Source organism: Diplotaxodon limnothrissa, linkage group LG17, assembly GCF_057381915.1.
Source record: "Diplotaxodon limnothrissa isolate DT_005_m linkage group LG17, D_limnothrissa_male_GT1.1, whole genome shotgun sequence".
NCBI classification, from domain to species: domain Eukaryota; kingdom Metazoa; phylum Chordata; class Actinopteri; order Cichliformes; family Cichlidae; genus Diplotaxodon; species Diplotaxodon limnothrissa.
Genome location: NC_140612.1, coordinates 5,308,709 through 5,321,845, shown reverse-complemented (window position 1 = coordinate 5,321,845; position 13,137 = coordinate 5,308,709). Strand labels below are relative to the sequence as shown.

The following is a 13,137-nucleotide window of genomic DNA, read 5'->3' as shown; positions in this document are numbered from 1 at the left end:
GCGCCGAAACTGGTGCTCTGCTAATATTTTTGTCCTGTTCTTCCCACGTAGACATTTTTGTCAGCAAAGTAATTGCAGCTTCAGTCCATCACCTGTCTGTAACTGAGTATATGCATACACAGTATCAAGTGTATGTTACCTGCATTTTGACTGCGCTCTCCATCTAATACACCAGCAATGGGTTTTGTTTTTTTTTTTTGGTTTTGTTTTATAAATTAATTTTTTTGTTGTTTTCAGTGTAAAGGTCAAAAATCCAACAACACTTGTGTGTGTAGAACACCTTGCTAGTCTAGACCTGTGTGTTTCAGAAGTAGGCTAAGGTGTATGAAAACCACCTACTCTGTTCCTAGTGCAAAATGAAGGAAATCTTTTTATTTTATTTTATATATATATATATATATATATATTTTACTTGTTGAATTGCCATGAAAAACACACTGCACATTACGAAATCCAGTATATCCAGTCTACTGAACAGAATCTGAATCAGTCTAGCATTTTCTGAACCAAAATAACTGTTAAATCTACTCTGTTAATGTTGCAGATGGGCCACACTAATGACTGTTACAGATTAGCCTAGACTTTAACAGTTATGTTATTGTTAGCTTTAGCAGCTAACCAAAACCGTCATGATAATAGACCGCTAATGTGGCTAACACTTAACTGCTAATAGTTATATGGGTAACATGAAAGTGTATGACGGCCAGGTTAATGTTAATGAAAAGTGTTTAATACTTAACTGTTTTCAAAATGGGAGCTTTACTCACCTCTCGAAATTTCTCCGTGTTATTTAGTGTTGTCAGCATCAGCTACGGTTAATGGGAATTGAGTTGTGTGTAGGGCTGCTAAATGTCCTGTTTTAGCCGGGACATCCTGTATAATGAGCAAAATTTGTTTGTCCCTTATTCCAACTTAAATGTCCCATATATTGACCATTACTTGAAATGTCACTTTCTGACCAACAGATTTGCACTCTTATAAATATCTGATTTGACCACAATTATATCAGACGAGTGATTGTGTCCTGGAGTCGTGACTCTTAAAAAGACGGTGCTGTTTGGTCTGCGCAGCATATTAACCTGGGTAATTGAAGCCTGTATTTGAATATTTTTTCTCTTTTGCTTATTTTTCAAAGGAAATGCCCATAGGATTTCTGTCATCACTTAATTTATTTTTCTTTATTGTTTTAGATGAGGTATTGATTAAACTTAATACTAACATTTTACTGGATTTTTACTGTAAGAAAATGAACACACATATTTTCACTATACACACCTGTCTGTGCATTGTGCTTCTGGCACACCAGACTGTCGCTTACTTGATAGTTAAAAAGGTAGCAACCCTAGTTGTGTGTCAACTGCATTGCATTTAGTTTGAATGCTATGCACCTCCTGCATTTAGTTTATTCATTCTTGATGGCTGGAATGACTTCTTGCTGGGGGCTTCATGATTGGCAAGGTACACCCTGAACAGGTGTCCAGTCCATCACAGTGCTAACACAGGTGAGTTTTTTGCTAATTGATTTTAACAACAAAGAAAAAATCTAGCTACCTACAGGTATGATCCGACCACCTAGAGATCTGTAGAAAGTTACTGATGTCATCCTAACACCTAGCTATAGATGCTGTAAAAGATAGATGTACCTTGTGGATTGGAAAATAAAAGTGCCTCAAACCTGCATCTATCTTAAGGCCACCACATAGCGATAGCTGTGGTTGTAAAAGGACTTCTGGTCCTATAGAAATCTGACTTGAGCTCTGTAAACACTTTCTTTACCTTCTGTTGGCTGCTCCCTGTAGGGGACCACAGCAGATCATTTGCCCACGTCTAGGGTTGCCAACCGTCCCTTAAAAAACGGAATCGTCCCGTATTTAGAAACAAAAGCACACGTCCCGTATTGAGCTAATAAGGGACGCACTTTGTCCCGTAATACAGTGAGAATCAAAAGTAGTCTATAACTTTTAATGGAATTAACGCTTTGTTTGAAAACATAATTCCCAGCCCCTCTCCTGCTTTGTGACCAATGAGCTGACAGCACACTTATGACAATTCGAGTATGACAATTCAGATTACCGCTCATCTCATTGGTCGAGGAAAGGTCGCTTACGGAGAAAATACCGGAAGACAACAGATGACCACAACAAGAAGCATGGCCAACAGGGAAACAAACGCCGACACTGCGGTGCAAGTCTCGGACGACAGTACACCTAAAGCTGGGCAGACACTGTGCGATTTTTTTCAGTCGCGTTATTCAGCTCCTGCTCAAACTGCACAATTGACTCGCAGGGGTTAAAAGTTGGTAGGTCACGATGCAGGTCTCACACTATACCGCCCGATGCTCTGATGCGACCTGAGTGCTCACACTGTGCCTCCATAAAATGAAGGTTATAACAGAAAATCTGTCGCGCTCTCCCTCTGTCTTTCACTCACACAGACACACCACCACCATCAACTTTGCTAAATTGCTAATGAAAAACATTGATCAGGCAGCTGTGATTGAGCAGCAATGTAAATCCAACTATTTTCATGGTTGTTGTGGTCGTGATAATTTTGTGAGGCCACATCGAAATGGCTCGGATGAGCTTTGAAAAGTTCTACAAGTTGTGCCTCCATCGCTTGTGTCCAGATCACACGCTGCACAGCCGTGCTGCTCTCTTTTTCGCTGACATTTGTGTTTGCGCGTGCGCAGTGTGACAAACTGCGGTGACACCCTCACGACCAAGCGATTGATGATCGGGATCACTCAAAAATCGGCTCAAAATGGGCCTAAAACCGCACAGTGTAAGCCCAGCATTAGAGCAGCAATGTTTGTTCCCCTCAGAGAAAGGGAAGAATGGGAAAAGGAAAACACCTGGCTGGAAAAAGTTAATATGGGCATGTGCAGTGAATATCAGCGCTGTGTGGCCAGAAGTGTGATAATATAATTTATTTTGTGTAATAAACAACTGCAAGGATAGATGATTACAAATAGATGACTAATACATAAAAGTAATACATAGATGAATAATGATGATGAGTTAAGATGCGTAATCATGGGAACAAGCGGGTTTACAAACAGGAGCAGCTGATTAGCATTAGAAAAGCTGAAATAATACCTCAACTGAAGCCAATTGTACTAAATGCACTAAATGTGCACTGTTACAAGAATGTTTTTCTTTCTATTGTTTTCTATTATTTTAAGTTAAGCAGGACAGAGTTCTTTTAAAGAAAGATTTACTTATATTCTCAAAAGTTAAGCATGACAGGCTTCTGTTTAAGAAAGAGACCTGTTTTACTGTGTTAATGTTGTCATTTTGAGCTAAAAATAAATGGCTAAATGATCATTTGTTTCACATGTGTTCATATCACAAAGAATAAACATCTACTTAAATCAAATTCAAGTCAAATGGTTAAAAAAATAATTTCACACACAAAAAAAGAGCTAGAAAATTCACCACACTGGGAAGGGTGAAGACAACTGGGTCGCCCGGCCCTGGCCACGAGGTGTCCCTTATTTATTTTTCAGGGAGTTGGCAACCCTACCCACGTCTCACCCTCTACTATCCTCCTCTGTCACACCAACCCTCTGCATGTCCTGCTTCATGACATCCATTAACCTCCTCTGAAGTCTTACTCTTTTCCTCCTCTCTGGCAGCTCCATATTCAACATCCTTTGTTCAGTGTATCCACTATATCCCTCCTCTACACCTGTCCAACCATCTCAGCTTTGCCTCTCTAACATTTTCTCTCAAACACTCAACCTGAGTGCTCCCTTTGAAGTACTCATTCTATCTTGTCCATACTGTCACTCCTGATGAAAATGTTAACATCTTTAACTCTGCCACCTCCAGCATTGCCTCCAAATTCCAATCTTGGAATTTTGCCTATGCCCATGTTTCCCATGGTTCAGTTTGTTTTTTGTATTTTCTTCGTTTATCTCACTCAACCAGTCCCCCCTCATCTCTCTTGATTTCTCTCCACTTCCTGCTATACTTTTCTTCCCAGCCATCCCATCACCCACCTGATCACCCTCTCATAACCCACCACCCTCCTACCCAAAGACGCCCCCGGCTGCGGCCTAGTTACGCCCCCAACAGAGATAAAGAGCTAATTGGAAATCGCTCTACTAATTAACCTTCTCCAGGCTAAAAGGTATTTATATCATCTGCTTTTTGATGGAGCGATAGCAATGGGAGGAGAGGTTGAGGAGGAGGAAGAGGGAGGAAAGGATTGGGAGACAGATGATAAATGTTGATTAAGCAGGTGAAACAGAATACTGGTGAGAGGGGCTACAAAAAAATTTCAAAGGAGCAAGTCGAGATGGAGTACATCGGCAATTCATTGCTTATTTCTCAGTTTTGTGGCAGATGGTCAGTTGTAAGGTTGCAAAATTTTCAGCCATCAGTTTGCTGCTTGACAAACACAGAAAAACCAGGTCAGTGTGGAGTGAAACCTGCTGGATTGTTTTGTCCTAAATTGACTGAAGTGTCTGCGTTTTTGATGATGGCAGATGGGGAAAGGGGTGAGGGTAAACCCTTGGGGGTGCAGAGGGACCTCGGGGGAAATGTAGTCTCTGGATACGTGTAGTCTAATTTTGTAAACTTTATCTAACAATAACACAGGCAGTAGAGTTCAACGGTTCTATCAATGGTACTTATGACAAGGATTACAGTTGATTACGCCAGAAGTGTTTACATTTTTTTTTTACTTTTAGTACCATGAATATTGTCATGAATCTAAATTTTGATTTAGACAAGAAAAGAAAACTTTCCTGAAATGATTAGATGAATTGTGGGAGTATCAAAGGAGATTGAAAAGGAACTGAAATATAAATCAAGAAATGCCCACAAATATAGGCCAGGCACTGCAGATTGTATAACATGTCTCTTAGGATATTCACCTAATGTTCAGGGGTTTCTTGAAACTCTGAGGTCTATAGTATTTTCAGTGTTGCACAAATGTGGTCTACACACATCATGCAGAGTATCTGATTTAAAGAAAGGAGACAAAGAAAATCTCCTCTCCAAAAAAAGTATGATATGACTTTGTGATTTTGTTTTTGAGGAAAAGGATCTAATATCTGCTAGAAGGAAAAACTGTGTCTGGTGTCAAATATTTTTAGTTGCTGTTTCCCCCTCGACTAAAGATTTCTGGGAATTGCTAAATGCTAATATTTCAAATATTTATTTCAACATACAACTGTTATACAAAAGAGGTGAAAACCATGAGACCATGTTTCACAGGTGTGATAACACAGTTGTCCTGCAGTGGAGTAGCTCCCTTTATCTGAACATAAAACTTCTCATTAAAACAAAAACTTCTATTTTGGTCTCATTCATCCCAATAACAGTCATTGTTTAAGCAGCCATCTGGCTCATCCATGTGATCTTTAGCAAACTGCAGATGGGCAGCAATGTCCTTTTTTGTTTTAATCCTGCCATGCACACCACACATTCAGTGATCTCCCGGTGATGGACTCATAAACCTAAAACAGTAGACCAGTTTTAGTTGCAGGCTTTTGCTTGATTAGACGTTGCTCTGGACTTTAACACCTCTTACTCGTGGAATGATCTTTGCTGATCGACCACCCGTGAGGAGAGTGGTAGTGGTCTTTGATTTCCTTGATTTTTACATTATCTGTCTGTTTGGGATGAATTATGTAACCCTTTTATAGTCTGATAAGCATAAACAACCTCTCAAGTCCTCAGGAATGTAAGCTTTTTGCCATGACACATAAACATACTGTGATGTGACAGATCAGTGTGTAACAGGACAGCAACAAGGTGAAAGCACTTCAATTTCACATTCAACTGAGTCTCCTCGTACTTTAGTGAGATAATTTACTTGTGTTTCTTTTAGTTATTTTTCTTCTATTTTGGTCATCTGTAAATGGTAAAAGTACATTTATTTTGTGTGTGTGTGTGCCCGCACATGGATTATTTATAACAAATACATCTTATTAAAGCGAGGTGAATCTCAGGTGCCTTCGCATTCAGCTGTATGCAATGTGTGGGACTAAAGTCTGTGTGGATGTGACAGAGGGAGAGAGATGATAATGAAATAAGAGCAGTAAGACTGACAGTGAAGCAGTCAATCAGTCAGTGAAACAGTGTCTAGCGGGCAGCACAAGCTACAGTAATATATGTGAGGAGGGGAGGGTGGTGAGGGGGAGTGAAAGATCTCAGGAGAGTAGGAGTCGAGAGGAGAAAGGGAATAGTTTCAGGTTTCTGTCATTTGCCATACCACCTTTCTCTTTTCATTTCCCCCCCCCTCTTGCAGAACCTAATGGGGGGGTCTAAGGAGGGTAAGGTTACCTGGCTGTCATCCCCCACTGGCTCCGCTTTCATTTCATTTACTCTCTCACTCACACTAAAAACCAGGTCCATCAGGCCTGCTGCAAACAATTTTTTTTGAATTTACTTTTGGAACAAATTTCTTGGAAATGTGTTGCTTCACTTATACTTTCTATTTATATTCAGCCACAGGAATCCAGAAGAAGTTTTGTCATCGCGCTCGTATTCAGGAATTCAATCATGTATCTCTTGGTGCTATTTGAAGCAACCAATTATCAAATTTTGCTAATGCATATTAATATTAATATACTAATTACCGTGTGGGCACTGGAACATGATTCATTAGCAGCTAGATGAGTCAGAATTTCATCTTGCATACAATTAATATGTTACATTTGAAGTTGGAGGTAAAATCACAAAAAACAAACCTCCAATGTGTTAGGAACATTCTGCACCAAACTGCAAACGGCTCCAGGCTTTGCTGTAGGAGCACAGGACACATCTATCTTTAATAGATATCAGAGGAATGCTGCTGGCTAAACAGGCTAGCCAAAGCTTTTCCGTAGGTCAGAATGATGGCAAGGATTGGTTGCATCTGGCTTGGATTTCAAAGAAAACTCCGTGTTGAATGCAAAATGTTGAGTTGGCCCTTGCAGATGTCAACTGTAAGGCCTGAAGGGAAAAAGCACTGAGAAGCGAAAATATCAAGTGAGGAGCAGAATGTATTTAGGTCTCTCCTGCTAAAACAAAGTCTGCTGTATTGGATTGCAAAGCAGTATTGGCAGATGGTCTGGTAAGCCATTTTTAAACAGCAGGTACTGTCAGCCAAGCAGTCTGCTGATACATTTCCCCGAGCATAAAAAGTTGAGGGCAATAAAGCATTATTGGTAGAAAACAAGCTCAGTCATGGTAAGTGCTTGTAAACACTGAATCATGGCTAATCAAAACTGTGTTTGGATCTGATTAGCATGTTTAATTTCCCAAATTGCTTACATAAACACAACTGAATGTTTTTGTTTTTTTCAGTTAAAGAGCCATGGCCCCAGCTTTACCAGAGTCCACGCACCATGGCCAGTATTATGTCGAGAGGCTGAGTTTCTCAAGATTAGAGTCCCCACCAAGACGGTAAGATCAGAGTACCTCACTGCAGCAGTTTCTTGTTAGGTTAGCAAACAGCTGAAGTTGATATTGTGTCTCTGTAGTTATTTTTTTTTTCTATATAATGGCTATTACAATAAACTTAAGGGTTGTAACATTTTAAGAAATTAAGTCTAAGACTTTGGTATGCCAGTTTTTTTAAAATTCAGTTAAAAGTACAGAGACAGTCATACCCATAATTATATTTACACGTGGGGTTATTACTGCAGTACCACTCAGTGTTAGGTCTTTAATTCTCAGACAGTGTTAAGTTCTTTGGATGTGTGTATCTTACAGGTAGTAACATGGTTAACTCTGTATGTTTTGGTTACCCCAGAGTTATGAAATCAAAGAGGAAACTGGTTTCGGCTCCAGTATGAGCACAGTGTGGAGAACGCTGACCAAGCCTTTCCAGCCTAAAGTACCACATCAAGATCATGGACGCACCAAATTTCTTTCACACTGCTTCTCCAGGGACAAGCTACACTTGTGAGATAAATATGAACACAGATTTATTTTCTATAGAGCCTTATTTTATGGTTTCAGTATAAAATAAGACTAAGTAATGATAAGAAAACCAACTGTCTGGTACCAGGGCTGGTCCTTAGTTGGATCTGACTATGGATGCTATAGTCACAACCTTCTATTAACCTAAACAACAAATGATGTCAAATCATTTATTGTCGAAAAGTCACTACACTTGTTTTTTTGTTTTGTTTTTTTAAACCACAAACTTGTAACACACAGCCACCTGTTTGGTGTTGTTGCAGGTGCATTTTGTGTTTAAAGTTGAAAAGACTATGTTTTGCAAAAACCTTAGCAGCCCTGCCATAGTGTACCATAGTGTTCATTGGTTGTGTTTCCTTCAGGTACAACATCACATCTAAAGACACTTTCTTTGACAATTCTACAAGGGGCAGAATAGTAAGTCTCTATGTTTACATCACTACCTCCTGTATCATATTTTTTTCAAGATTAGTCAATTTTTCCAGTCTAACAAGCTGAAATGTTCCACAGGTTTATGAGATCCTGAGACGGACGGTGTGTGCACGAACCTGTCAAACCATAGGTGAGGGTACAAAGCATTTCATTAGAAGTTTGCTGTGCCTCTGCTTTATCAGTGTTTAAATGTGTATTCCAATAGACTCCAATAGCAGATCTCAAGTGGTTTGCTGAAGGCATCAGTGTCTAATAGAAGTCACTAAGTTATTCACTCATTTTTTTTAAGTGTCATGTTGCTAGTCTAAAATAGTTTTCAGTATAATTGATCTCATTCACCTGTGCTGGAAAGCAGCAACACTCCTCCAATCATATCCTTCCCAGCCTCCTGAAATTTGGTCCGCCATTGGTTACTCCCAGAACTAACTCATTTTAGATTATTTCTACACCAGTGCTTCTTAACAGAGACACACTGGTATGTCTTGAGGAAAGTTTATGTGAATTTATCATTTGCTAGCATAGTGTCAAGCATTATTTATTTATTTATTTATTTATTTATTTATTTATTTATTTATTTATTTATTTATTTTTAAGTGCAAAAGGATCTGGTGTTCCAGATGACATAAACACTCTCTTCTGCAGATATAAAAACAGGTGTTGCTGGAAATTTTGCTTTGCTCTTTAGTGTGCCATAAAAACCTCTAAACCACTGGTCTACACAAGAGCCTATGACAATAAAACCCTGCTTCAAAATATGTTTGCATTCAATATGGATGTGTAGGTTCTCAGTCATCCAGATCATGGTAATCTCAATCTCATGGTAATCGAATCGAGGCACTCGGAAGAAACGTGACTGGACTTTCTATAGGCTTCTACTGCTGCAGATATGTGGATGACACCTGGGTCAAAATCAAAACCCAAGAAGTAGAAGCCTACACTGTTCACCTCAATTCAGTGGATAGAAACATAAAGTTCACCAGGGAAGACAAGAAGGATAATAGTTTGCCATTTCTGGACTGTGCTGTGCACATTGAAGAGAATGGAAACCTCAACATTGGAAGTTTACCAGAAGCCCACACACAGACCAGTACCCACTCTTTGACTCCACCGCCACCCTCTGGAACACAACATTGGAGTAATCAGAACCCTAGAACACCGGGCTGAAAACATTCCCTGTAAGCCAGAAAGGAAAGAAAAGGAACGCACACATGTAAAGAAAGCTCTTTAAACAGGTGGTTATCCCAATTCATCGAATCTGTAAAGATGCACAGGATAAAGGTCAGACACCAACTAGGAAGAAGCAGAATGACAAATGAAACAACATTGTCTTGTCATTGTCCACTTTGGGGTGGCTTACAACACCAACTGTCTGCCAACTTACAAGCCAGTTTTGAGATCCCTCCCCAGACACCTCAACGCCCACTCACATCTTCTGTGACTTGATCTCAATAGGTCACATGATCGGGTGAGCCAAGGTCTCACAATAGTTTCACCTGAAAACTCTGCTGATAATGACCCACACCCTTTTCACACCTTGGCTCATGTGATGAGGCACATAATCAATAGCGGGTCAACGGCCCTCTTAAGGGTTAATCCCACTAGGGATTAAATACTCCACCATTTGGTTTTAGAAATGAAGAAGCTTCTCTGATGAAGGTGAAACATCTTCAAGAAACCTAAAGAAATCCACTGGCTTTTCTTTCCAAGCTACTTAGATCTGTATACAATACGTATACAATACTGAGCATTTTGGTTACACCTTTGGTATAACAGCACATTGACTACACCCGTTTTATAGCACCCTTCAAACAGGGTGTAGCAATCAGGCAACATTTATTTGAGTCAATGATGATAAACTAAATAACACCCGAGCATCTCATATTGTCTTGTTCTCTGTTGTGAAAGGTAAAACTATAGATTTGTAGTTAAATGTTATACAGCAATAATTCTTAGTTTAGGAAGAAGAAGGTACTAGAAGGTCGCAGAGCCATGCAAGCTGTTTGTGCACTAGAGAGATAAAGTGACGTTCAAGTGGTTGTCTAAACAATGAGTGCTGTGCTGCATAGTTGGATGACACAGAGATCATTTTCCCAACAACCTATTCCCACCAGGCCGTTCCTAGAAAGGCTGCTCAATAACAATTCCTTTAACCATAGACACCCATAGGGACATTCAGCAGCTAAGTCAATATGTTCAGCCGCACTCTTTGTTTGTGCAATTGTGCGTGACCCATAATTTGTTGAGGTAATCTAGAAAATAAACATGCAAGGCACGCAGATGACGGCTGTCTTAAAGGCTTCATTGTACTTTCATTGGAATTTCCATTAAAATATATCCACCACTGTTTGTCCGTATGAGACATGAAAGAACTGCATGGTATCAGGTATCCCCTGATTCTTTGTTAGTGCAGCTCTTTCCTGTTTATTTAACTGTAGCATTTAATTAGACGCAGATTATGGTTGCATCTGCCTGTCACACTTATAATGCCCATCGGTCCCATATAGATATGCTGATCCCAGTTTCATTTCTAATGTCCACCATATGTCTGGTTGGCTTGCCTATCACAGCAGAAGGTCTCAGCCAGCGGGTACTAATGAAGCTGTAGGGCAAGAAGGGACGAGAAAAATAGAGTTGCATCTTTTTAACCTCTATTTTCTCTCTTCCCCTCCCCCCGCCCACCCAGGCTCACACAATCCCCACACACACACTCTCCCTCTCTGTCTCTGTTGCTTTACTCCATCTCTTCTACAAGTGGGTCATACTTCCCGGGTCAGGCTGAGATTGAAGCAGGGGCCACTGGGAGTTGTGGTTGTTTCTGGCTGGTTGAGTGAGCATTCATGCGTAGGTGTATGTGTGTTGGTCGTGATGTTCATTAATAGCACAGCTAATCGCTGCATAGGTCCGTGTCCCCTTTGAGGCACTGATAATTGATTAGTTAGTTTGATGGAAGAGGTAGTTGTGTATGCCGTGTCATGTCATGCATCAGCGTCCACCCCTGACATTGACAGGTAACGGGCAGGCCACGATTTAACGTGTGAAAACTTTCAAGGGCAAAAGACAGAACCAGTCTGTCTGACACTGAAAACCAGACTTTTTAAAATGGTACAGGCTATACAATACGTGTGGGGAAAGAACCATTTTTCTTTTTTATTATTATCTTTTTGGGACAACAAATCACATCCTTAAAAAAATCGAATCACAAGTAAGTAGTGCTGGATATTGGATAAATAAAAGGAGGTGCTCTTTTTCATTGTCTAAAAATGAATTTCCTCTTAGCCTGGAACAGTTATTTTAACCTCAATCCTTAATTCTTTTTCAGTAAAAAATGTGCTTACACACCTCTTTGTAAGTGCCTCAAACACTTATTTTTTTAAAAGCCCAGCCAGCTGTTTGAGTTTCTGGTTGAAACCTCACTTGCCTTTCAATGCAAGTAAAAACTGTCGTCTTTTCAGAGGATGCAGTTCACGATGCTTAGCAGGAAAAGGAAACCCCTCATAAATGACACTCAAACTCTCTTGGGGTTGTCTCACGTCTCTGCTCTCTCTCTTTCAGGCATCAGCACATTGATAGCTAAAGGCGTGTATGACGCTGCCTTCCCTCTTCACGATGTAAGTGCAAAGTCCCCTGAGACGCTGATGGTTTTAATGTGTACTAGATTTCAATTTTCAGTGAGTGGAAACATTCTTGGAGTAGAAATCTTACACTCTGACAAATGACGTAGCAAAATACTGACTAGTGCAGGAATTTCTCAAGTTTTGAAATTAACGGGTACATATAATACATAATTGGGCCTTGAGGCGACTTATGTTGTGATTTGGCGCTATATAAATAAAATTGAAATTGAAAATTGAAATATAAGGAAGAATTACTGTTCTGTGTTAATTTTTGATTATCTAATTATATTTTGTGAGTGATAATTCAATTCAGTTTTATTTATACAGCACCAAATGACGACAACAACAGTCGCTTCAAAGCACTTTGTATTGTAAAGACCCTACAATGACAGAGAAAAAAGCCCAAAAACATATGACCCCCTTTAAGCTAGCACTTTGCGACGGTGGGAAGGAAGTCTCCAAAAGTTGATTCTGTTCATCCGGACGTAGCGTTTTGTGGAAGAAACGTTTCGTCACTCATCCAAGTGACTTCTTCAGTCTGCAGTCAGCTGAGTCTGAAGAAGTCACTTGGATGAGTGATGAAACGTTTCTTCCACAAAACGCTACGTCCAGATGAACAGAATCAACTTTTGGAGATTTACTTACCTGGATGATTGAACATGCATCAAGAAGTGGGAAGGAAGAACTCCCCTTTAACAGGAAGAAACCTTCAGCAGAACCAGGCTAAGGGAGGGGCAGCTATCTGCTGTGACAGGTTGAGGGTGAGTGGAAGGAAATTGGACAAAACATGTACTGAGGAAGAGAGCCAGAATCGAATATCTGATAATTAAATGCTGAGGCAAAAACAAGTGAGTGAGAAAGAAATGCTAAGTGAATCATGGAAAGCCCCAGCAAGCCATGTCTATTGTAGTGTTTAGTTACACTAAATTCAGGATCACCTGATCCAGCCCCAGCTAAGCTTTAACAAGAGGGAAAGTTTTAAGCCTGAACTTAGAAGACACTCTCTCTGCTTTTAAGTTCAAGCTGGGAGCTGGTTCCACAGAAGAGGGGCCTGAATGCTGAAGACTCTGCCTGTCATTCCACTTTTTAAATATCTTAGGAACCAGAAGGAAATCTGAGAGCTAAGTGCTCTACTGGGGCCTGATTATTTAAGACCTTGTTTGTGAGGACAAGGA

At 40.1% G+C, this 13,137-nt stretch overlaps 1 protein-coding gene across 1 annotated transcript in view; it reads left to right on the top strand.

The window, feature by feature from the left end:
* Positions 1–13,137, top strand: part of ano2b (anoctamin 2b) — a 57,600-nt gene that overhangs the window by 5,683 nt on the left and 38,780 nt on the right. Inside the window, exons 3-7 of the mRNA XM_085376635.1 lie at positions 7,299–7,397; positions 7,747–7,898; positions 8,279–8,333; positions 8,427–8,478; positions 11,901–11,956. Coding sequence (XP_085232761.1) covers positions 7,299–7,397; positions 7,747–7,898; positions 8,279–8,333; positions 8,427–8,478; positions 11,901–11,956 — 414 coding nt within the window. The remainder of the gene's footprint in view (positions 1–7,298; positions 7,398–7,746; positions 7,899–8,278; positions 8,334–8,426; positions 8,479–11,900; positions 11,957–13,137) is intronic.